Source organism: Panthera tigris, chromosome A3 (assembly GCF_018350195.1).
Source record: "Panthera tigris isolate Pti1 chromosome A3, P.tigris_Pti1_mat1.1, whole genome shotgun sequence".
NCBI lineage: Eukaryota > Metazoa > Chordata > Mammalia > Carnivora > Felidae > Panthera > Panthera tigris.
Window position 1 is genome coordinate 120,823,091 of NC_056662.1, and position 24,362 is coordinate 120,847,452.

The 24,362-nt window shown below is 51.1% G+C and overlaps 1 protein-coding gene across 1 annotated transcript in view; it reads right to left on the reverse strand.

Moving 5' to 3' along the window:
• Positions 1-21,668, reverse strand: part of KLHL29 (kelch like family member 29) — a 143,264-nt gene extending 121,596 nt beyond the window's left edge. Inside the window, exon 1 of the mRNA XM_042982421.1 lies at positions 21,384-21,668. Within this exon, the coding sequence (XP_042838355.1) occupies positions 21,384-21,668 (285 nt within the window). The remainder of the gene's footprint in view (positions 1-21,383) is intronic.
• Between the last annotated feature and the right edge of the window lie 2,694 nt (positions 21,669-24,362).

The window sequence follows — 24,362 nt, forward strand, 5'->3', positions numbered from 1 at the left end:
CTTTGCCTGGTCTACTTTTCAGCTCTCCTGTGGCAGAGCAATGACAGTGCTTTTCCTCCTCTCGAGAAGAGTCTGCTCTTCCCAGAAGAGAAGTCTCCTTCCTGCCATCCCTTGATGCCCTCCGACCGTACCCTTCTGTTTGCAGGTACATGTGGGTCCCCTCCTCTTGGGGAGGAAGGTCACCTAGCAAAGGTCTGGGGAGGCTGCTGGGGGCAGGGAGGGAAGGGAGGAGGTAGAAATGGAGCCTTCCCGGATTTCGTAGAGACCCCGAGTGGATCCTCGCCTTGCATCTGAACGTAGCCACCAAGCATTAAACTCATCGTCTGTGTCCCACCGCCCCCCTCTCCTGTGACTGTGCAAATATTTAGCTTCACCTTCATGCAGCCAGGAGTCCATCTGTTAACACGCTGGCCAGACCAGGGCCTGGTGGCACGGAACTGACCCAGAAGTAGGTATAATCCTCTCTTCTAAATGTGCTTAATACCATCGATAATCTTGTCACATAAATCTCTCGGTTAGCAGTGAGCTTCAGCTATCACCGCTAGACTCCAAGAATCTTTCAGTAATGGATTCCACCTCCTGTAATCTATCTCCTTTCCTATACCGATTTCAGCTGCCATGTTGCTGAGAGCTTGTGAGAACCACCCCGGCCTTTAAAGGCACTGTTTCCTGGGAGCAGTCTCCTGCAGGCGAGGCCAACCGAACACATCCATCATTTGTTTGGCCTTGTTGAGGGCCCCTTGGAGTCTCTGCGCATCTACCCCACTTGCGTGGCAGTTCCTACTGTGGGGGTCTAGTAGGTACCACGGTCTGAGCCTTCCACTTTATCTCCCTTGTTTGAAGCCAAGTGTCTACACCAAGTGGTGTTGCCCTGGACTTTCTCTGCTCCCCACAGTCATCCCCCAGTCTCTGTGCCCAAGGACTTGCTCCAGCACTGCCACCTTGGGGTTACAGTGTAGCCAAAGGCTTGGAAGGATGTGATTAGGTCAAACAGTTCATATGTTTCTCCAAAGAAATTAAACCCAAGTTGTTAGATCACTTCTAAGACAGAAGTTACCAGCCTGTGGGAATGCAAGCTGGTGCAGCCACTCTGGAGAGCAGTATGGAGGTTCCTCAGAAAACTAAAAATAGAACTACCCTACGACCCAGCAATTGCACTACTAGGTATTTATCCATGGGATACAGGTGTGCTGTTTCGAAGGGACACATGCATCCCAGTGTTTATAGAAGCACTATCAACAATAGCCAAAGTATGGAAAGAGCCCAAATGTCCATTGATGGATGAATGGATAAAGAAGATGTGGTATATATATACAATGGAGTATTACTAAGCAATCAAAAAGAATGAAATTTTGCCATTTGCAACTACGTGGATGGAACTGGAGGGTGTTATGCTAAGTGAAATTAGTCAGTCAGAGAAAGACAAAAATCCTATGACTTCACTCATATGTGGACTTTAAGAGACAAAACAGATGAACATAAGGGAAGGGAAATAAAAATGATATAAAACCAGGGAGGGGGACAAAACAGAAGAGACTCATAAATATGGAGAACAAACGGAGGGTTACTGGAGGGGTGGTGGGAGGGGGGATGGGCTAAAGGGGTAAGGGGCACTAAGGAATCTACTCCTGAGATCATTGTTGCACTATATGCTAAGTTGGATGTAAATTTAAAAAAAATAAAAAAGAAAATTAAAAAAGAAAAAGAAAAAAAAAAAAAAGAAGTTACCAGCCTGAACGCCCCTGGGCAGAGTCAATACTTCCCAAATGTAGATTCTCTGCTCCCAGAGTTTCTGCCGTTTTAATCCCCAAAGGGTAAATCTGGGAGGAGTGTGCCTTTCTCCAGGAGCACCATACACAGCTCTGCTTCCAATTCCTAAGTGGTTAAAGAATAAATATCCTCTGAGCAGCACTGACGCCTGCCCCAGGGTGGGCTTTGGGCTGCCAGCAACAGCTGGGTACACACTTGGGTTGCAAGCTAATTTCATACCCGGGCTCAGGGGAGCAGCTGGGGAGGAGACATTACACAGACCCGCCTGGCCGACTCGAGCCGGCCTGGGGATCTCTTGTCTCCTGAAATAGGCTCGTAAGCCTTGGCTTCCACTCGGGTAGTTCTGTGTTGGTGGGTGTGTGGGTTTGTAGGAGTCTTCTCAGCACCACACTCACCTTGGAGCTCTTGTAAAATGGCCTGCCACCAATCATGCCACATGTCATCTTTGAAGGTGAGGTGTGGCCAAGGCCATGCTCCAGAACACTCTTCTCCTTTCATTTACAGTGACATAAAGAGGAGCAGAGATGGCAGCAAAGAGAATTTCCTTCCGAATTAAAGTCAGCGAGAGGAGGGGAGCAGTTAGGGCTCAGAGCTTTTATTTGTCTTGCGTGGTTGTTGGATGTAAAGAATTTCCTTGATAGCTCTCTGCGTTTGATTAAGAGCCTTCTGCAAGAGGTATAACCGGCAGAATCTGTCCATTCCCATTTTCCGACTCCAGCCACAGAAGTCTCACCCTAAATTCATATGCCCGTGTCTCTGTCTGCAGACACCCAACACTTGTTAAGCGATGCACCAGGTCCCTCCCAGCGGTGGGACCGCTGCTGTAGGGTGGGAGAGAGACATGGGAGCACCTGGCTTCTGGCTTTACTTGCCCTCTGGAACTTTTCCAAATTGGAGTCCACACGTCCCAGGAAGCAGGCATGTGGTCATTAGAAAGCTTGTGGAAACATTTTTTGACACGGAGGAGAAAGGTGTGACGGCATTTCATTTCAACTCAGCAGAGAGGTCAGCAGGCCATCCTGCTCCTGGATTAAACTCAAGAGCATCGAGAGCGTCCTTTGAGAAAACCCAGCCCCACTCAGGCGGTCTTCTTTAAGGAGGTGCTAGGATGAGATACTTTCGTGGAGCGCGGTAGTTCCCAAGGACACCACCACAAATTACCACAGACCGGGGGCTTAAATGACAGGAATTTATTCTCTCTCAGTTCTGGAGGCCAGGAATCCAAAATCAAGGGGCCGGCAGGCCATGCTTTCTCTGAAGGCTCTAGGGAAGAGTCCTTTCTTAATCTCTGCCAGCTTCTGGTGGCCACGAGTGGTCCTGGTTTGTGGCTGCGTCACTCTGATCTCTGTGTGTCAACCTTCCCTCTGCTTTCTCTTAAAAGGATCCTCCTTGTCATTGGACTGAGGGCCACTCTGATCCAGGAAGATCTCGCTTTGAGAACCTTACCTTAGTTACATCTGCAAAGACCCTATTTCCAAACAAGGTCACATTTGGAGGTTCTGGGTGGACCTATATTTTGGGAGGGGGCACTATTTAACCCACTAAATGGATTGTCCCTGAAATAAAATCCTGCCTGTCTAACCATGCTTTCTCATGGATTCACATGTTTTATTTTATTTTGTAAAAGTTTATTTATTTATTTTGAGAGAGCAGGAGTAGGGGAGGGGCGGAGAGAGAGGGAGAGAGAGAGAGAATCCCAAGCAGGCTCTGCATTGACAGCACGGAGCCCAGTGTGGGGCTTGAACCCACGAACTTCAAGATCATGACCTAAGCCGAAATCAAGAGTTGGACCCTTAACTGACTGAGCTTAACCCAGGCGCCCCATGGAGTCAAATGTTTTAAAGCAGAGATGGGTTTCTTTGGAGGAGGCCTGTCTTAAAAAAGATAGCTCAAATCTCTGCCTTGGAGGGCTGGAGGTGCTGGGAAATCTTAGCAAGTTAACAAATGATCGTAGTATGGGGTTGGGGCACAGAACCCAGACCTCGCAACCGTGTCCTCAGTCCACATTAGTGACCGGCAGCCTCAGAAGTCTCTGTGGGGCAGGGCAGCCTCTGGTAGCTGAGAAAGCAGCTGCCAGCCCCCCTCGAGCCCCCCAACACGCCACCCTGAATTGTAGGCACCTCTAGACCTTTCCACCTCCACCCTGCACTATCCCTCCTGGCTCAGCGTTGGGGCTCAGCAATGTTAAATAACAATAATAATAATAACACATCTGAGTATGACGCTTTAATAGCCAATCTGTCATTTCCCTACTTTATTTCTGAGATTTTAAGAACTGTGCCCTTCCTGCACAAAACATCAGGGTGCATTTATATTAAAAATGAAACTAATTAAAATGTTTGAAAACCATAAACCACACCACCATAAAACAGCAGCAGCCCTATTTTTCCAGTCTAAAAAGATTTTTCTTCCTCGTTTGTGGCTTGTCCTGATGATCCAGCTACTGTAGTTGGGAGGCACTGGAGGTGGGAGCTTGGGGGCCGTGGTGTTCACTTTGAGCAAGACCTCTGGTTTCCTGACTCGGGCGTGGCATCCGAAGGAAATGCAGGGGGGCAGCAAACTACCTTTAAGTTCATCAGAACTCAACCCACGTATTGAGTGCTTGTGTCTTGGGAGAGTTTTTCAAAGGCCGAACTTGTAGGGTGCACTCCAGAACTTAGGTACAAACACATAGCCACAGTGCTGAGCGGGGTGTGTGTGGCTGCGTTGTGAGGTCCGCTGTCATTCGTCACAAACGGGGTGCCCAGGCGGGGAGGGTTATTCTCCGAGAGGGAAGCTGTGCTCACAGAAGGCCCTGCCGAACCAGCTGGGCCATCAGAACCTTCTCGGTAAACAAAATGTAGACATTTGCTGCATGAATAAATGAGAGAGCATCTGAGCGATGTGCAAAATGCTGGATGGGGTCACGAGGACTAGAAGGACACTAAAAGGCCAGTCATTTCTACAGGCTGTGCCACAGACAAGAGGTGTCTCACAACCTCGGGGGACCATGGTAGAAACCAGTGAGATGTCATCGTCTAAACGGGCAAACTTTGTATTTTTTCAGATGAGCATCCAGTTCTTTAAAAAAATCAGCCCCCAGGAATTTATCTATAAAACAAAATTCACGTTGCATATATTGTCTCCCACAACCCCAGGATTTTCTGAGCACTTCCTGTTTGCCCAGTGATGGGCTAGAGTTTTTACCTGGAGTCTCCCAAATTCATATATGAGTCCTGTACATAAGCAGTGGTGTGACAAGGTCAGATTTGCAGTGATGGGGAGAATGGATGGGAGGGAGAGCAGATGTAGGGGGGAGATGGGCAGGGAGGCTGTCTGTGTCCTCTAGGTGAGATCTGATGGTGTCCTGAAGGTGGACCTGGTGGCAGCGACAGGGATGGGGAAGGAGAGGAGACTCCAGGTGGCTGTGCAACTGGGCAGGTGGGGGGCCGGCCCTGAGCCAGGCGTGCAGGAGAGGAGCAGGTCTGAGGCTGAGGACAGAGAGGTTAATTCTGGGCACTTTATATTTGAGGCTCCCAGGAGGTATCTCATGGCAGGCATCTGGGTAAAAGACTTGGGAGCGAGAAGCTTGGGCTTTGAAGTAAGAAAAGGCAGGGTTCAAATCCCACTTCTACTACATAGGAGCTGGCATGCTGAGCAAACTCCCCAGGCTCCCTGGGACTCAGTTTCCTCATGTGCAAAATGGGGATAATTGTAGGCTTACTACACGGGGCTAATGTAAGAACTGAGACAAAACATGTAAAGCTCTTGGAGTGGTGCCTGGACCTCCACAAATGCTTTAAAAAGCAAAAACAAAATAAAAGAAGTACAACAGCACAACTATCACTATAAACACCAACAAACAGAATGTGGCTTGGAGCCCAGGGCTGTTCAAGGCACCGGCTCTGGATTTGAGATCATCAAATAGAGGAGATGATTTTCGTTTCAAGGAGGCATTGTAATTGCTTTGCAAAATGCCTTACTTTGGGATCCTTTTAATCAGTGAGGAGCTACATGCATTTCAAATACATATTTAATGTCTTTGTGGGCTATTGACTCCGATCACTGAGATGCCACACAAAGAACAAGAAGCCATCACGGAACTTCTCTGAAATGAGAATATTTGACCATGAAAAGGGGAATGTGATTTTCAGAAGTGCATAGCTATTTTCTAAAATTTTTAAATGTTTATTTATTTTTCAGAGAGAGAGAGAGAGAGAGAGAGAGAGAGAGAGAACGAGCAGGGGAGGGTCAGAGAGAGAGGGAGACACAGAATCCAAAGTGGGCTGCAGGCTTTGAGCTGTCAGCACAGAACCTGATGCGGGGCTCAAACCCACAAACCATGAGATCATGACCTGAGCCGAAGTCAAATGCTTAACCGACTGAGCCACCCAGAGTGCACAGCTATTTTTTTTTTGAGTAAAGCAAGTGATTTCCATGACTACACCGTTTTCTACCCACAATACAATTGGATAAGTCAACACTTATTTCCTAAGCACATAGCAGGCAAGTGTGAGGTTCTCCCAATATGAAGCCTGAGACAGGATCTTATGTCTCAAGGACCCACATTCTGCAAGGAGGGAAACAGATACAGAGGAGAAGGCTGCACAATGAAGACCAGGTAATAATAGCAATAGATCATGCTTACAGAGCGTCTGTCTCCTAGACACCAGAAACTGCTGGAAGTGCTTTGGGATATTAATTTATTTAATCTCCCCCACAACCCAATTAATAGATAGTACTATCATCCCGTTTCATAGAGGAGGAAGCCAGGCTCTGAGAGGGGAAGTAACTTGCTAAAGGTCACACAGCTAGAAGGTAGAAGAATCAGGATTTGAATTTGGCAGTTCAAACCTGGAGTCTGGGCTCCCAGTGCCGTCACTGTGCAGGCCAGGATGTATGTGAAATACTTACATCTGATGTGCAATGGGTTTCCCTAGCATGACTGATCACTGACTGTGGTTGGCCAACCAATGATCACTTTTGCCCTCCTCAAAACCACCAAACCTTTGGCCGTGACTGCCCCCTCACACTGCAGGCCCTTACCCCCCCTCTCCAGTCACCCCTGCCCCGCTTTCTGACCGGTCATATTTGAAATCGTGAAACAACACCTCTACTGACCAGCTGCCTCAGAACTGCCCACAAGGTTGGCAGTGGTCACAGAATTTCTTCGGCCCCCATAGTCCCCAGACAGGGCGGGGTCAGGTGTCGGGCCTTCTGAACAGTTCATGCCAGAGACTCGGGACGAGGGTTCACTGGCTCTGCCCATATCCACACGTGGGGCAAAGACTTGGAGCTTCCTCCCCTACTCTGTTCTGAGTCAAATTCTTGGCTTTGGCAACAAAACACAGAACTGGGTCCCAGCCAGGAAGCCCTATTTATCTTTCATAGGACCAGGAGACACCAGGGGTCTGAGGTAAAGGGGAGGCACGGCACCACAGCAGGTGATGGGACCTTCAGGTGGCAGAGCAGGACCGAGAAGCCCACTGGAGATGGGTGTTTCCAACCAAGGCTCGTTCCATGACGCCCGAAGCTGTCGATGCCTGACCCGCTGCCTGAATGTGGGTGCACCGGTGCTCCAGACTTCGCCGCCAAGGGAACCAGAGGTGGGCGTGAGTGGTGGTGGCATGGCTGCTGCTGACTCAGTGATGCCACCAGAGCCCCCCTGCAAGGGACACAGACTGTCTGGACTTGGAAAGATTCTTCAAGAAACAACCTAGAGTCTAGTGCTGGAGGTGGCAGTTACTAATTTCTTCTGGGAGGAAGAACGTGTTTGGAAGCGTAATGCTCATCTTCCGGAAACGTTTGGACCTGCCAGGTGCAGACTTTCCCCCCAGCCGTGTGAGCTGTTGGATCAATGGGGCCCCATCAGCCTGGTGAGGGAACTGCTGGGATCTCAAAAATGGATAATCCCGAATTCTGAGCACCAGTTTCTTCCTCAATTATTTACAAGGAACACGATGTGATGCAATGGAACCCAATTCATAACGCCTTTTTAATGCCTTTCTAACACAATATTCCCTCCTAATCTAGCAGATGACAAGTTACCACCATTGAATTCCCATTAATATGAATTATGGGGACAATATATTTTGCCCAATATCCTCTCCTCAGCCTAACATCGTGGGGGAATAAAATCACACCCTCAGCAGATTCCTGATGTGGGAGGTGATGGCGGCACGGAGTCTGTCTGCTCCGCTCCCGGCCGGGGCGAGGCTCCCGTGCAGGGAGGACGGTTGGCGAGGCCCTGGAGCTCAGTCAGGGGCAGCTGCAGAGGCTCCGACCCTTCCTCCTCCACGGCCTTCTTCTCAGGATCCCGCTCCTCTTCGGCCCGCGGCAGGCCTGTGCCCCACGCTACGGCAGCATCCTGAGGAGGAAGCGAGCGTCCTCCCTTGCCTGGGGCTGGGGGACGCGTGCCTGGGCACCGCGTCGCCTCACTGAGCCCTGAGGAGGACGTTCATGGCACCTGCCTCGTACACTCACGGGACGCCGGGGGCTAGGGCAGGCAAAGTCACTCAGAGCCCTGGCTGGCTCACAGTGAGGACTCGGTAAGCCCTGGTGTTGGTGATGCTGATGGGGGTGGTGGTGGCAAGCCCCAGGACGTGGGTAGGGTCTCGGCTGGCAGGTGGCTCTAAGTCGCTTCCTCAAATGGCCTCTGAGAGCACAGGGTTAGCATGCACACCTGTGCAGGGGGGGGGGGGGGCTCCACGTCTCTAGCCTGGAGTACCCTTGCTGCTGGTGAGATTTATAACTGCCACTGAGCACAGCCCAGAAGAGGCTTTACCCACAGCCCCGGCTCCTGGGGATGCCAGAGAAAATGAGCACACTTGCGCCCACCAGTGGCTCCTGCACCTGCCAGGAGCCCTCCCCATCAAGCGCCTGGCCTTCCCACTGTGCCTGGTAGGAACCTAGCCGTGGGGCTGCCCCAGAGCCCGCGGGGCTGCTGCAGATGGGAGAAGAGTTCGTGGCAGAGCTGAGCACCTTCCCGAGGCAGTCAGGCTGCCGCGTGCACCATGGTGGGCATCCCTCAGTGACACCAACCCCGCGACCCCCCAGGCAGCCCCTCCCCTGACCACTTCTTAGGACTTCCTCCTCACATTCCCACCAAGCCCCTGCCGGTGTGCATTTGACCTCTGTGCTGGCCACTGTGATAGGCAATCCTTTTTCTCTTTTATGGGAAATTACTTGGTGCCTCAGCTCTGCCTGAATTTACAGGGATATCTCCTCTCTCTTTTGACGGCGGGGCATTTATTTATTTTTAATTTCTTCTCGTTGTAAAATACGTGTGATATGCAATTTGCCATTTTTACCATTTTTAAGTGTACGATTCAGCGGTGTTTGTTACATTCCCAATGCCTTACAGCCATGGCCACTGTTCATTTCCAAAACTTTTTAATCCCCCCAACAGAAACCCTGTGCCCATTCAGCAGTATCAACCCACCTCGGCCCCTCCACTCAGCCCCTGGTGACCTCTAACCTACTTTCTGTCTCTGACCTCAGTACAGCCCAGGGAAGGGGCCTGCCTGGAAGCAGCTTACAGGTAAGGGAACTGCATCTCGAAACCTTGAGTGCCCGCGTTGAGGTCACCCAGACAGTGACGTGTGGACACGGGCCTTGACCCCGGTCTCTTGACCCCAGCCTGCCCCCGCTAGTAACGAAACCCATAATAAATAGTCGCGTTTTCGTTCTCCTCTCTGTTCCCCTAGAGCAGTGCTGAGGTCACAGAGAAGACAGGGACAAGTCATGGCTGCTTCAAGCCCGTCTGACATCAGGGGTCAGTCCACAATTCTCTGGTATCCCCATTCCCCAGCCCAGGTGGAAATCTACCAAGATGAAGGAGCTGACCCCTTTTACTTGGGTCTTGCCCCAAGCCCACCAGGGTCGTACCTGTGGGCAGTTGTGACGGCCTAGAATGCCCTCCTGGAACAGAACAAGCCAAAGTAGCCTGGAAGCAGCCAAAAAAAAAACCTAAAGTAGACAGCAGCCGTGTACTGTGTCCCGGACCAAAACAAGAAACCCTGCTTGGCCTCAAGACTCAACCATCCCCAATGTCCTGAAGCTGAGCCGAGTCTGACCGCACACATGGCTTGGATGGCAAGGAAAGGTCAGCTGACCAGAGAGAATTAAATGAACAGAACTGTGGCCGGGCCTCTAGGAGGTTTGGGGCTGGGCCACGAAATCCCACACGTGTTTTGGTCTTAGCATTGGTGGTTGTTTCAGATTGCTGAACAAAACTGTTCCAGTGGGGAGCCTGCAGCTATCTCTTCAGGAGACGTGGTGAACACCGGGGAAAGATGTTCACAGCAAGATGTTCAGCGAGCTGCTCATTCAACAAATCTCACCGAACGTGGTTCTGGGCGCGGCCCATCCAGAGCTCCTTGCCCGGCTCTGCAGCTAGACTGCCCAGGGAGGGATGCGGCCCAGCCTGCTGAGTGAGCTCAGCCAATTCCCTCAGCCTTTCTTTCTCAACTCTAATGGTGGTAACAGCAGCTACCTCCGAGGACTATACAAGTTAAGGTTGGGAAGGTGGTTAGAAGAGTGCCTGGAAGAAAATAATTACTCTGCGAGCACCTTAAATGAAATAACCAAATGTAAAAAGCTGCTGAGAATTACAGGCGAACGGTAACGAGTCCCAAGAAAATACTAATCAATGGAGAAAAAGTACTAATGCTGAATACATGCTAATATTTGTGATCCTGTAAGACCAAACACTTAGGGAGACATGGGAAGGGGCACAGGACTCAGGGCAAAGGCCTTGATATGTTAAATCTGTCCTGCCATCCAGGCTTCATTATCTGGTCCCATCCACAAGCCCATGAAGGCTTCCTTCTGGCTCATGCGGGTCCTGTCTTCATCATCCGCATCATGGGCATCCACCGAAATTACTCATTGTTTGAACGCTGATCTGCCCCTTTGTAGAGATGTCAAAGGCATTCATCCTCCGTCGACCCCAGCAATAGGGGCTAAATAAATGAGTAAAGAATTATATGTAAAATTCATTCATTCTGTCCTTACACACTTACTGAGAACCTCTATATGCTCGGCATCATATGAAGCCTATTCTATGGAGTTCACTGCCTAATAAAGATACAAATGCATAAGTGAATAAGTACATATAGTTTAGGCATTACATAAGGACATAAACAGAAGTGTTAAGGGAACAAGAGAAATAACAGCAATTGTTTTTCCATCCAGAGGTGGCAACGTTTGGGCGGTCACTTGTTGGATGAACAGGAGTGTTTTCTGTTTTCTGGGTGGGCAAGAGTGAGTGGCAAGTGCAAAGGCCCCGGGGCATGAGAATTCTTTATATGTCTGGGAATTGTGGCTGAAGTAGGTGGCAGGGGTGAACTCTCAAGTGACCCATGGTTCAGGCACTCAGTGTGTTGGTGGATTTCCCTCAGCCGGAAACACGGCCCCACGAAAACACAGGAGCGTGGCGATAGTAGTCTATGTCCCGGTGTTGGCATTTAGGGAAGCAATGGATAGCAGAACCCCTGTAGATAGCAGGGAGTGCTGAAATGAATGAATAACAGGTAGAGGGCACTCACAAAGGTCACTGCAGCTGTTTTTGGCAAGTCAATGTGCCAGGTGAGGTCTGGGAGATGGATGAAGGCACCCATGCTGTCATCAGGGAGCCATCCGTGCAATGGAGGCAGTTGTGCTTCGTTTATTTTTTATTCAACTGTGAAATGTATTAGCTCACATATCAAGAAGCCCAGAGGCAGACAGCAATGCAACATTAGGGCTCTGGTTCCATATATCCGGAATTCTCTTGTGTTTTTCTATTCTGTCTATTCTATTTCTATCCCATGTTGGTTTCATCCTCAGGTCTGTAGCATGATGGTTCAAGGCATCATGTCCAGATATGGCAATAGAGAGGAAGAAAGATGGCCTTCTTTTTGTGACTCTTTAGAAGGAAAAAAACTTTCCCCAAAGCCTCTGGACAGTATTACTCTCATGTTCCATGGCTATAAGTGGGTCACATGACCCTTCCTAAACCCATGATGACCAGGGGGAAGGGGATCACCAACACCTGGCTTAGAACCATCACAATTCCAGTAGGGCCTAGGGTTCAATTTCCCCAAAGCATGAGAGGTGGTAGATACCTGACCAGAACTGAGGTTCTGGTAGGAAGGAAGAGGGAAAGAAAATGGACATCAGGTAGACAGCCAGCAACACCCTTACAGACCTCGAAGGTCATTCTGACAGGCCTGGCAAGGTTCTCCACGTCCTGCGCTGGCACGATGACAGCTACCTGTTCACTTGCAGGCTTGGCCATTCTACCTCCTTATTCCTCCCCTTCTACCCTACCTTCCAGCCTTAGGGCCACTTCTAACCTGATGAAGGAATTCTTTAAGTAGCAGGTCAAGAATCTGAAATCATGTTCAGTGCCACTGTGGTGTGGAGTTGGGTTTCTTTTAACCTAGAAAAAGGCTACCCTGTGTTCAGAAGCTTTCTGTGCTGCCAGAGGAGCTCCCCCAAGGTAACCTCAAGGCAGATGCTGTTCTAGAATCGCAAAGAGGATCACAGAAGAGTTAGAGCTGGGGCCTGGTGCACCGGGCAGAGCTGGGTAAATCTTCTCTTGACTAGAGACAGAGGTCTCAGCATGGGAGTCCCCTGGTCTACACCTGACAGCCAGCTGGAAGCAGACTGGCCTAGGATGGCTGTCCATGAAGCTGGCCTCATGAGTCTGTCCTTCTATTTCAGCTTACCCTCAGTCATTTAAATCCGGGTTTTTAAAATAAAGAGGTCAACTCCAAAAGGATGAGTGATTGGGATCCTTTCAACTCTCCTCGGTTCCTCAAGACCAGCCTCTTGGCCATGGGGAGTCCCTTGGGCTTTGATTCCTCCCCACTCCAGGTGTGAGGGACTCCCTCTAGCACCCCTGCTCTGTCTGGGCAGGTGAGGAGCCTGCTTTTTGACAGCCCAAGGAGTGGCCTATGGGGAAGCCCTTGTGGCTTCTAAGGGTGAAAGAGGATAGGAGTAGGGGTTAGGGACAGCAAGCTTAACCAAAATGCCTTGGCTCAAAAGTAGGTCTAATGACACTTCTCCGAAGAAGACATCCAGATGGCTAACTGACACATGAAAAAATGCTCAACATCACTCATCATCAGGGAAATACAAATCAAAACCACAATGAGATACCACCTCACACCTGTCAGAATGGCTAACATTAACAACTCAGGCAACAACAGATATTGGCAAGGATGTGGAGAAAGAGGGTCTCTTTTGCACTGCTGGTGGGAATGCAAACTGCTGCAGCCACTCTGGAAAACTGTATGGAGGTTCCTCAAAAAATTGAAAATAGAACTACTCTGCAACCCAGCAATTGCACTACTAGGTATTTACCCAAGGGATACAGGTGTGCTGTTTCAAAGGGGCACATGCACCCCAATGTTTATAGCAGCACTATCGATGATAGCCAAAGTATGGAAAGAGCCCAAATGTCCAACAATGGATGAATGGATAAAGAATGGATGAATGGATATATATATATATACATACACACATATATATATATATACACACACACACACACACACACACACACACACACACACACAATGGAGTATTACTCAGCAATCAAAAAGGATGAAACCTTGCCATTTGCAACCATGTGGATGGGACTGGAGGGTATTATGCTAAGTGAAATAGAGGAAGACAAATGTCATATGATTTCACTCATATGAGAAATTTAAGAAACAGAACAGTTAGAACACAAGGGAAGGGAAGCAAAAATAATATAAAAACAGGGAGGCAGGCAAAACATAAGAGACTCTTAAATATGGAGAACAGAGGGTTACTGGAGGGGTGGTGGGAGGGGGAAGGGGCTAAATGGGTAAGAGGCATTAAGGAATCTACTCCTGAAATCATTGTTGCACTATATGCTCAGTTGGATGTAAATTAAATAAATAAAATAAAAATAAATAAAAAACTAGAGCACAAATCATAAATGTAAAAAAAAAAAAAAAGAAGTAGATCTAATGAGAACCCCATGTGGGTACTAAAGAGTGTTTTCCTTAAGGGACCATGGCAGCCAGCAGCCAGGAGTTTAAGTCCAGGCAGGGAGGTGCTGACCACTGGCCCTCTGCTATCAGTGTGCACCTTGTCCAGCCCCAAGGACTTCTCTCGTGGTGCCAGAGGGTCCGATGTGTTCATCCATCTCCAGTAAGAGGCAGGAGAGAGGAGGCTGGGACCACAGGGCTCCCACCCCGTCAATACATGTGCCAGCAGCCTCTGAATGTACGCTGATGCTCTGCTGAGTGTGTAGGGCCCTTATTTTCCAGAGGAAAATGAGGTTTCTTGCCTACGGGTTCTACAGAGGCAAATTCAGGATGCAAATGAACATGACTAGTGGAGAAGGTAGCCAGAGAAGCACAGAGTTCTCCTGAGCCTTCATTTCAGGGCAGCGAACGGGGCGCTGAAACTGATTGATAATCTGTCACGTTACATCAGTTTAGCTCTGCGGGGGCTTTGCAGTGACTCTTCTCGATGGCATTATGCTTTGGGAGGGCTCAAGCCAATTTGGTGGCCTGTGTCATGGAAGTGAGTAACATGGGGACAGGGTCAGTCTGGGTTTGGAGAAAATCCTCCTGCCTGAAATTGAACGAGAGCTTCAGATGCTGATGGGGAACAAATGATACCAAGGGGTGTTGAGCTCTCGTTTTTATGTTTATTTCCCCGAGTTATTTTTAGCATTGCAGACAGTTCCCAGTTAACAAATGGGTTGGGTTCTGAAAGTTCATTTGTAATTTGGCTGTTTAGATTTTGGAACATACTTTCCCTATAAAAAACAATGTTATAAACGGTGATGAGACTCCCAGGCTAGTTCTCCAAAGCCTATTTAACCCATAATGTAGCTAAAATACTGTCCTTTTGCTATGAAAAAAAATGTTTAATTGCAACATGAGTAATTAAGTAAAACAGGGAAAACCATTAAAAGTGAATAAGAAGTAGATTTATGTTCATCTTGAATGACGCTGTTCGCAGAAAACCTAATTTAATTTAAGAAGAGGCCTTTCCAAGGGCTTTTTGGGAAATTGCATGGGATTTAGCCTATTAGGGAGAAAGAGCCGTGGGGCTGTCCAATTTTCGGCTCCTGAACATTTGCACCACATAACTGGCTCCCTTTTCTGATTTCAGGTTCATCAGAAAGTCTTCTGTTGAGAATCTGTTTCCCATGCGGATTCTCACAGGGAGAAATTCACTGGTCAAAACCCACAAAGGTGGTCTCCTCGGGGTGGTTTTTTAACATTCTTAGTCACAGGTCAGCCTCTATCCGTGAGAATATCCTGGGAACGGCTGTGCCCCAGTCCCACCAACTTTGGGGCAGTGACGGGATCACGTGAGGGCCAAGTCCCGGCCAGCCATGGGTTCTTAAGGTAAATGCACCCTGTGAGGTTCCCTGGCGGCCAGCTGCCCCTCCTTCTCTCTGGCAACACAATCCTTGTTGGGCCCTTCTTTCAGACCTCACTAGGCAGCTCTTGGTGTGGATGGGATGTGTGTAGCCCCAGTGTGTTTACATTATGCAGGTCCCATATTGATTTCCTGCACCAGGCCATGTAGAGGAGAGTAACAGATTGACCTGTCCTTTCTGCCTAAGGCATGTGAGCCGTGGCTTTGAGCAAGTGTGCTGGAAAGCCTGGAGGTATGTTGCAGAAATGACCACAAATGCTTCCCATCCTTATGTGTCTGCCCCTTTGCAACACGGTGCTGTCGAGAGCCAGGGTCTCTCTGCCCACTCCTGGAATCTGGCTTGGCCGTGAGACTTCTTGCGCTAGCGGGATTTCAGCAAACGTGCCTCAAGCAGAGCTTACAAAAGCCCTCGTGCATGGAGTCTTGCCCCCTTGCTGCTCTTGGAAGCCTGAGTCCACCACGTGGACAAGCCCCAGCTAGCTGGATAGAGGATGGCAGGCCACACGGAGGGGGACTGAGACTCCCTGGCTGACGGGCTGTGAAGCACAGATGTGTGGGTGAGGCCAACCCCGACCAGCCACCCTGAGCCAACCTGCAGCTGACCGCATACAAATGAGAGAGTCGGCCCAGACCAGAACGGACAGCCAGCTCACAGAACTGTCAAGGTTTAAGCCACCAAGTTTTTGAATGATTGTTCTGTAGCAAAAGCTAACCTAGGTGGTTTACCCCTTACAAATGCGGTAGAATGCAGAGTGTTCTCCCTTCTTTTTTGCCCCTTTAGTCACAAATTTGAGTTCAAGCCACTCCGGTCCGCCTTCCCTGGACTGTAGGTTTTGAAATGGATGCTTTGGAAATCAGGGCATTTTTCAACTGTACACATTTCATGACTGACAGATGGGTTTGAAGTCAATGAAGATACAATCCAAACCGTGGCGGCACCTCAAAGTGCAGGCAAAACCCATCAGCTCGGCACGAACATGCACAAGCTGCCTCACGACGCGTGATCAGTGCCTGATAATTTATCACGAGGGAAATCACAAATTCTCATTCACGGAGCAAGAACAGGCTTCTGGATAAAATCACGCACAGTCTGGAAATTCACCACAAAGGGGACTGGAGGGATTCTCCCAACCAGTGTGAATACAAGAGTAGAGGGTGGTCTGCTTCTCATTCTGTAGCTGTGCAAAAGCGTCCTTATCCATTTGTGGACACCGGAGCCACACGAGGGGAGGGGCCCGCCAGGCAGGGCTTTGAGGTCATTCACATGATTCCCCACAGAAATCCCAGATCATCTCCCCCACGCAGGGCATCTCTCCAGAGAGTTTAGAGGGTACGAGGAAGACGCTGTTGCCGGGGCCGTCTCTCTGATGACATATATCCACCCTAAAAGTGGTGGCTCATAAATGTAAAAAATCTGGGTGTTTGGCACTCAGAGGATGGAGCCTACAGACCTCACGGCCCCTTTCGGTTTTCCTCAGGCCTCTGACACAGGCTATGTCTCTCTCTTCCCAGCCCAGATTTATTTTCAAGGGCTTAGCTCCACGGAACGATGGGAATGTTTGAGCACGAGTGCTCCTGACCACAAGGAAAAAAAGCCCCCAACACATTTCGCAGGCATCAGCCAGGATTCTGCAAGGTCCGTTCTTTCAAGAACGAAATTGCATTTTATGAAGCCGTCCCTTTTCTGTTTCATCTGTCAGGCAGGTTTGCTGAGAATAATTTAAATTTCATGCAGCAGCAACTGCAGGACAGTGGAGTTTCCTTTCCGCCCCACGAACAGGCCTGGCCCGGGAGTCATGGTCCAGCTTCTCGGCTCCGCCTTCCTGCCCCCGCCGCAGGGGGCTTGACCACCCTGCAGCCCAGAGTGGCAGCGGTGGGCCAGGAACAGGGCTGTCCAAGCTCTCGGTGACCTCATGCCGCCACAGTCAGGGGGAGGGGACGGTCCAGAGAGGGTCCTGCCAGCACCAACTGCCTGGGAGCCGGGTTTACCCGAATAGGACAGATACTTGTCTGACCCAATCTCTGATTTAGCTTTTTAAAATGACTTAACCAATCCCCACACCATCTTTGCGAGGAAGACCCTATGATTGTTCCCATTTTATAGACAAAGAAACTGAGGTTCAGAGACATACTCATCTCCTGGGAGGCAGAGGTCAGATTCAAACCCAGTTCTGCCATGGTTCGACAGCTTGAAGCCCTCACTAGCTGTACGATAGAGAGTCGACAAAATCTTCGGGCTAAATTTTCCTACCTAACCCAAAAAGTAAATATGCCCATTTTCTTGCACATTGGTATCTGCTGTTGAGGAGGTGGATGGAAGGATGGGAAAAGTTACCGTAACAATGCCACAGTAACGGTTACCATGGAGAACGCGCTGTGCCAGGCGGCCTGGGGAAAGGAGGCAGCCCAGGTGGTCCATTTCTCACTCACTGGGGGCCCTTGGCAAGTCTTGTTTTCTCTGAGCCTCATTCTTCTGACAAGCAAAATAGAGAGGCCGGAGGGCACGGTCACTATGTTCCTCTGAGGCTCTGGGGACTTGCGGGCGTGTGTGTGTGTGTGTGTGTGTGTGTGTGTGTGTGTCTGTGTGTGTGTCATTTGGTCATGCCCTCCCCTACCTCAATGGCCCGGAATCTGTGCTTGTCCAACTGGCCTTTCATCAAAGACCAGCTAGAAATCCTCAGGTCACAGAAAAACGAAGAAACATAAAACTCAACTCAGGCCTAAGGCAGCGGTGACAGAAAGAATTGTCATCACCTCACTAACCAGCCCCAGGGCACACAGCCAGCTGTCCCTACCCTGGGGAGCTGAGACGGTCCCCCCATGGCCTGGAAGATGCAGTCCTAGCACTGAGAGTGAGAGGGTGAGCAGGCCCATGGGACTAGGGGCAAGAGAGGGGACAGGCCGTCTCTGCATCGGTGGCGATGGCATCGGATGCCACTGGTGGCCCCCAGCCCCCAGAGAGATGTGACACCTGCTCCATGCCCAGCCTGGGGGGACGCTAAGGCCTGGCAGCACTGACACTTGTCCCCGAGAGTCACCTTGGGGGCCTTTCCCTGAGTCCTTGGGTGTGACCCTGGCTCACTCGTGGTGCCAGACCCTTCACTGAGGAAAGCATGCCGGTATGTTCAAGCAGCCATCACCACACTCCAGGGCAGCAGGAACACAGGGCGCTGAGCCTGGCTTCCACGCAGCCCCCTCTCTCAGCCACCTTCCACCAGAGTAGGGTCTTGGCCCTGGGTACACACTGGGCTTTCCTTGGAGGAAGGGGTCCCATGGCTGAAAAAGCTTTAAAATCCCTTCACTCCACTGTCAGGCTTACCGGGCAATGCTGGCTTCAGGGTTAGTTTGGGGCCCCCTAGATGTCCTCCCTCTAGCTCTTCTTGCTGCCGTGTCCCCTTGGTCATGTCATGCCTCCATGTCACAGATTGGTGTGAACGGTAACCACTCAGAAACACAAGGTGCTTTCCCCGCCTGTGTGGGGCCTACCTCCTGTTTCTTAACTGAAGACCTACTTTTTTCTCTTGGTGAGGTTGGAAATGATCCCTCTTCCTTCCAGGGGCATGTCCTTGTCCCCTAGGCTTTACCTGGGTGATAGTGACAACGGCGGCTGTGGTAAAAACCCCTATACAAGATTTACCATGTACCACTCGGCTCTGTTCTGAGCACTTTATATGTATTTTAACTCACACGATCTTCACAACTCTGGCAGGCAGGTAACACTACCTGTTCCCATTTTATAGGAGCAAGGCACAGAGAGGTTAAGTAACTCGTTCAGGGTTGCTCAGCTAACAAGAGATAGGGCAGAATTCAAACCTGGGCACCCTGGCTCCCCAGTCTGTCTTTATCCACAACACTAAGCTGTCTCTGCCAATAACCTCAATGGGAGAGACATTCTCGGGTCACTCAGTCACAGTGTCCAGGCCACAGACTTGTCATATCCTGACCTATGTGTTTGCCAAGGGCAAGTGCTAGCCCTTGGCTACTCAGTAAAGATGCAGCTTGCTGACCAGGGAAACCACAGATACCCCAGTTTGGGCCTGCCTGTCAGTTGATGTGGTGCTGGCATGGGGTTAGACAAATAGGCAGGGAGACAGGCGTCTGGGGGGGCGGGTAGCAGCTTGGCCAGATGGCAGAGAGGCACCGCCATGGCCCAAATTCAGTGACATTGTTCTGGACAGAAGCTGCCGCTGGCTGCTGTCTTCCTTTTCTGCTGCACACCCCATTCTCCTGAGCACCTCGAAAAATCCCGGATGTAAGCAGGTACCTTTCTTTGACCGGACAAGCCCTTGCAGGTCTGGAGCAGGGCTGGAGATGGTAACAGAGGGGACATGTGCCAAGGAGCTGGCTGTCCCACGGGCATGAACTTTTGGCCCCCTCCCCTATCAATGCAATGCTCCCCAGCTCCCCCAGTTGCTGTTTTCCATCAGAGGCTGGGTTCCTCTCCTCCCATGTGCTGTGGTTTGGGGCCCTGCCAGTCAGGGATGGTGAATATCAAGCTGTTTGGGAGCAAAGCAGGAGCTGTGTGGGCGGGGCAGCCCTGTGTGAGAGGCCCTCACCACTGAGTCCCCTCCAGCTCCCTTGCCTGGAGGGCCAACCCCCTGTCCCTGGTGCAGCCTGACAGCATCCATAAAAAGGCCTCCATCCAGAGAGGGCAGAAATCGTCAAGCGGGCTCCCAGGTCCAGTTTCTCTCTCCTGACCCGGAGCCCCCAGCGGTCAGCTCCAGAAGCTGCCATTGTCCAGATGGCCAACAGCTGGCCTTCTGCGTGGCCGCCAGATGTGGCTGGCAGGGCAGCCGACTGGCTCCACCGGGCAGAGGTCGCTGCATTGGGGAAGTTCTGGGGGCTGGTGCCCAGGGGAGGAATGCGTTTGGCTGGTCTGGGGGCGTCGTGCCCAAATAACTCTCTATCTCCTCTCCTGCATCCAACATTCCTTCCCTCCCCATCTCAGTGGGGAGGTGTTTTCATAACAGGAAAATAAAATCAATAAGGCACTGCAGCAAGATGTCAGTGTGCTCCGAGCTGGCCTCCAATAGCTCCATTGTCTCGGGCCTCTGCTGGGCTCTGGGCCGGCAGCGCTCAGTTATTAATGGGAAGCAGGGCTGAAAGGGAGTTTTGAAAATCACAGAGACAAAGGCACAGCACACCTGGAGTGCAGCTTTCCAACGCCACGGCCACCTCACAATGGCTGCGCCGGGCCTCCCCCGCCTTTAACTTCTCCCGCAACTTTTATGAAAGCAGGGAAGAAAACACTAGACACACACACACACACACACACACACACACACACACACACATGCACGCACGCACGCACGCACACGCTGGCTCCTGGGAGGCGGCTGTGAATGGCTGGCCGAGGCAAAGGCGGCCTGCAGAGCCCCTGATCCTCCGAGGAAGCAGGATGGCCATAAACAGGCTTCCTGCCACCGGTGCGGGTCCTGGTCCCTGGAAGGTCCTGGCTCCTGAGGGGCTCTGAGCAGCGTGAGGGGGACCAGCTCAGCCTGAAGCCAGGCATGAGACTTGGTGACATTTTCATTTCAGTATCTCAGTCAGTAATGCAGCCTGGTTTCTGCGGTCATTCCCAAGGCTGGAGCCACCTCCAGAAGAGAGGGAATGGCCTGGAGATGATGCCCCTGAAGCTGACTGCTGGGGCCCAAGGCCTGGGCCCCAATGAAGGTCCAGCCTCGGACCAGCTCTCACAGACTTGGTGTATCTCAGTATCCCCAACCATCAGGTGGGGACAAAAGTAGCGATCCACGGGGTTACCTGAGGCTTGGAAGGCACAGTGGATGGGAGAATTCTCAGCAGAGTAGTTACCAAGTAGTAGATTTATGACCGTTTATGCCTTACTGCTGGTGACTACCTTCTTGCAAACCTAAGTCACTGGTGCCCCCGGAGCGGGGGGACTTGCATGGTCTAAAGTCACCTATTTAGGGAATCTTTATTGCCAACTTGGAGTTCACTGTCCCTACACAAATTAAAAAGCACTTTGTAAACATGGCATAAGACAACAAATGGCCTCAGCACCTGCTTGTCTTACAAGTTAGTCACAGAGAGAGACTTTACGGCAAACAAAATCATGTGAGCTTTCACTTGAACCGTCGGCTGGCCCAGCCCCAGGGACGCCAATGCTCTGGAGAAGGTGGTGACTGGTGCACAGACCTTCAGGGGAAGCCACGACCCTCTGCTCGGCTCCTGCTCGGAGGGGACGCCGGGCTTACCTTGGTGGTGACGGCGGAGGCAGAGCTGGCCACGAGGCTGGTGATGGCCTCACCGCTGCCAGTAGTGCAGGGAGCCGGGGCGGTGGCGGGCGTGGGCAGCCGGGACGGCACCACGGGCAGCGGCAAGAGGCCGGGCCGGGCGCTGAGGCTACTGGCTGAGCCGCCACCAGCCCCCGCGGTGGCGCTGCAGATGCTGGTGGTCCCATGCGTACCGTTGGCGCTCCACTCTCGGCGGTCCCAGCCCACGCGGTAATCTCGTTCGAAGCGGCTGTGGTGCCGGGACATCTTGCTGGGCCGTGGCTGCTCCTCACAGGGGAACAGAGGCCGGACCTGCTGGCACAGAGCGGAGAGGAGGGCGGTTTAGTCACACAGCAGCCTGGCCGGGACGCCGTCAGCATCGAGGAAGCATCTGCTCTGTGTGCAAAAAAGGGCTTTCCAACGATAGCTCATTTCCTATTCACAGCAAGCCCACAACGCATGGATCGCTAGCCCCACGTCACAGAGGGGGGAACAAAGGATTTGTCCAGGATCACGTGGCAAAAGTGTAGTAGACAAGATTTGAACCCAGTGTCAGTTTAGAGTAATGCTTTTTGATTCAGGGGCACCCGGGTGGCTCAGATGGTTGAGCGTACGATGTCGGCTCAGGTCATGATCTCATAGTTCGTGGGTTCGAGCCCCGCGTCAGGTTCTGCGCTGACAGCTCGGAGCCTGGAGCCTGCTTCAGATTCTGTGTCTCCCTCTCTCTCTGCCCTGCTCTTGCTCACACTCTTTCTCTCTCTCTCTCTCTCTCTCAAAAATAAATAAGCATTAACACAAAATTTAGAGAAATGCTTTTTGTTCTGCAGTGTCACACTCCCCCAGAGCAACGTGTGTGTGCTCATCTGAATTGTGGTTGGGATTTTATCCCACCATCCCCATCATGAAAACAAGGTCCCGTGGACTCCTCAGGCAGGCCACGCTTCCCCCAACCCTATGACGGGGAGAGTGGCCACACCTGTAGGCTCACTTCATAGTGGACAAGGCCCTTTCCATAAACCTCATATTATCCTCCCTGGAGCCCATGAGCCGGCCGGGCATGGCTCATCCCCAGTGTATGGATCAGGGAGCTGGTTGAGAATAAGTGACTCCCTTGAGGTCAGAGGAAGGGAGAAGGTGGCCAGGATCTCTGGCCTTCGGACTGTAGCTCCATGTAGGGCTCTAGTCTGGAAAGGGGTGAAACCCCTGGGTGTTCAGAGTTCTTTATAACCTCCCCCAGGCGACTTTCGTGGCTATCTGAACGGCAGGCCCTCAGTGTTGTCATGGAGACCTAGACACCCGGGGATGCTTGCAGGGCCCCCTGCGGTATGAGAACTGGGTTTTGCTCAGAATTACAGTGAGTTGCCTGGTTCCTTGACCAGCCCGGACCCGCTGTCACCCTCAGTCACCAAGGATGGAAAGATACTGGGGAGGCTGACTCGGCCGGAGAGGTGGCAGCAAGGCTGAGGCAGAGGGGTGAGGTGACGGCAGAGTCAGGGCACAGGTGGTGGCCTGGGGAGGGTGGGCGTCTGCCTTTCGCATCACATCCTCAGCTCCGGTCACTGCTCAGGTGTGATTTGGCCTGCTCTGCAACCACCTCCTGTCTGGGGTGTGAGCTCCTGGGGGTCAGGGAGAGCTCCCGGCTCATTTTCCTATCCTGCAAATCCAGCTGGGTCATGGTGGGGGGCTCTGGAGTGACTGGCTAGTGGATGGACTGGCTGCCCTATTTTAAAAATTTGTACATGACTCTACTGTGGTCTTTGCACAGCAGGTCTAGTTGCCAGCTTCTAGTGCCACAGAGCCAGAGCCCGGGCCCAACCCTCGTGACCCGCTACCTTTGTTCTGCTTGGGTGGTTGGGGGCCCCTGGCAGCCACTGTGCCCTCCCTGGGCACTGTGCCCTCTGCCAGACACAAGGGGCACACCGAAGCAGAGCTGACCATGACCTATTAAAACGGACATGGGGCTCATTGTTTATTTTATCGTTATGCTTCATGGCTTACCTGCTGCCACCACATTACTGTTTCACCTATCCAATATTACATAATAAAAAATGATTCATAAAAATGAATCCCCCTTTGACCACCCCCAAACAGACTACTCTTAAGAGAGTTGTTTAAATAGCTCTCATCACTTTTCCCCCTCCTGCCCACACTGTGACCTGTTCTGATGTGGCTTTTGCTCTGGCCAGTCCTTGGGAGTTGTTCTCACCGAGGTCATGAGTGACCTGTGTGTTCAATCCCATGGGACACTCACACCTTGTCTCTCTCGACCCCTCTCACATTTGGCATGGCTGATCTCTCTCTCCCTCCTTCTAGAAACCTCTTCTCTGTGGCTTCCAAGGCATCATCATGCTCTCTCCTTGTTTTCCTCTTACGTGTCTGCTATTCCTTAGTAGTCTCCTTGGCAAGCTCCTGTTTCTCAGCTCATTCTTGGGGGTCCCCATTTCCCCCGCGTCTTGTCCCACCCTACACACTCTCCCTGGACAATCTTGTCAACTGTCATCTCTTTCCTGATGACCCTCAAGGCTACATTTCCAGCTCCCTGTCCATCCTAAGCTCCATACCTACTATTCTAGAGTCTGAAGTATAGCAGTACATGGTTGCCCCACAGGTACCTCAACACCATAGGTCCTAGAATTAACTCATTGTTCTTCTGCCCACTCATTCTCAGGGATTCCCTCTCACAGGGAAAACCACCCCCATTTCCCCATATCCATCCACATGTTCAACAGTGAGGTCTTTGATTCTATGACCCCTGCTGCTTCTCAAATCTGCCCCCTCTCCCTCTGCACATCCACCACCCGACTCACAAAGATTATCTCCACCAGTGTCCCTGTTCTGGTCTTGCCCTTCTTACCCATTCTCCACCCAATTGCCCTTGTGGTTTTTTTAAAGCACAAATCCGATCACCATACTTTACTCTGCTGCTTTAAATCCTATCCTTCAGAATAACGTCCAGACCTC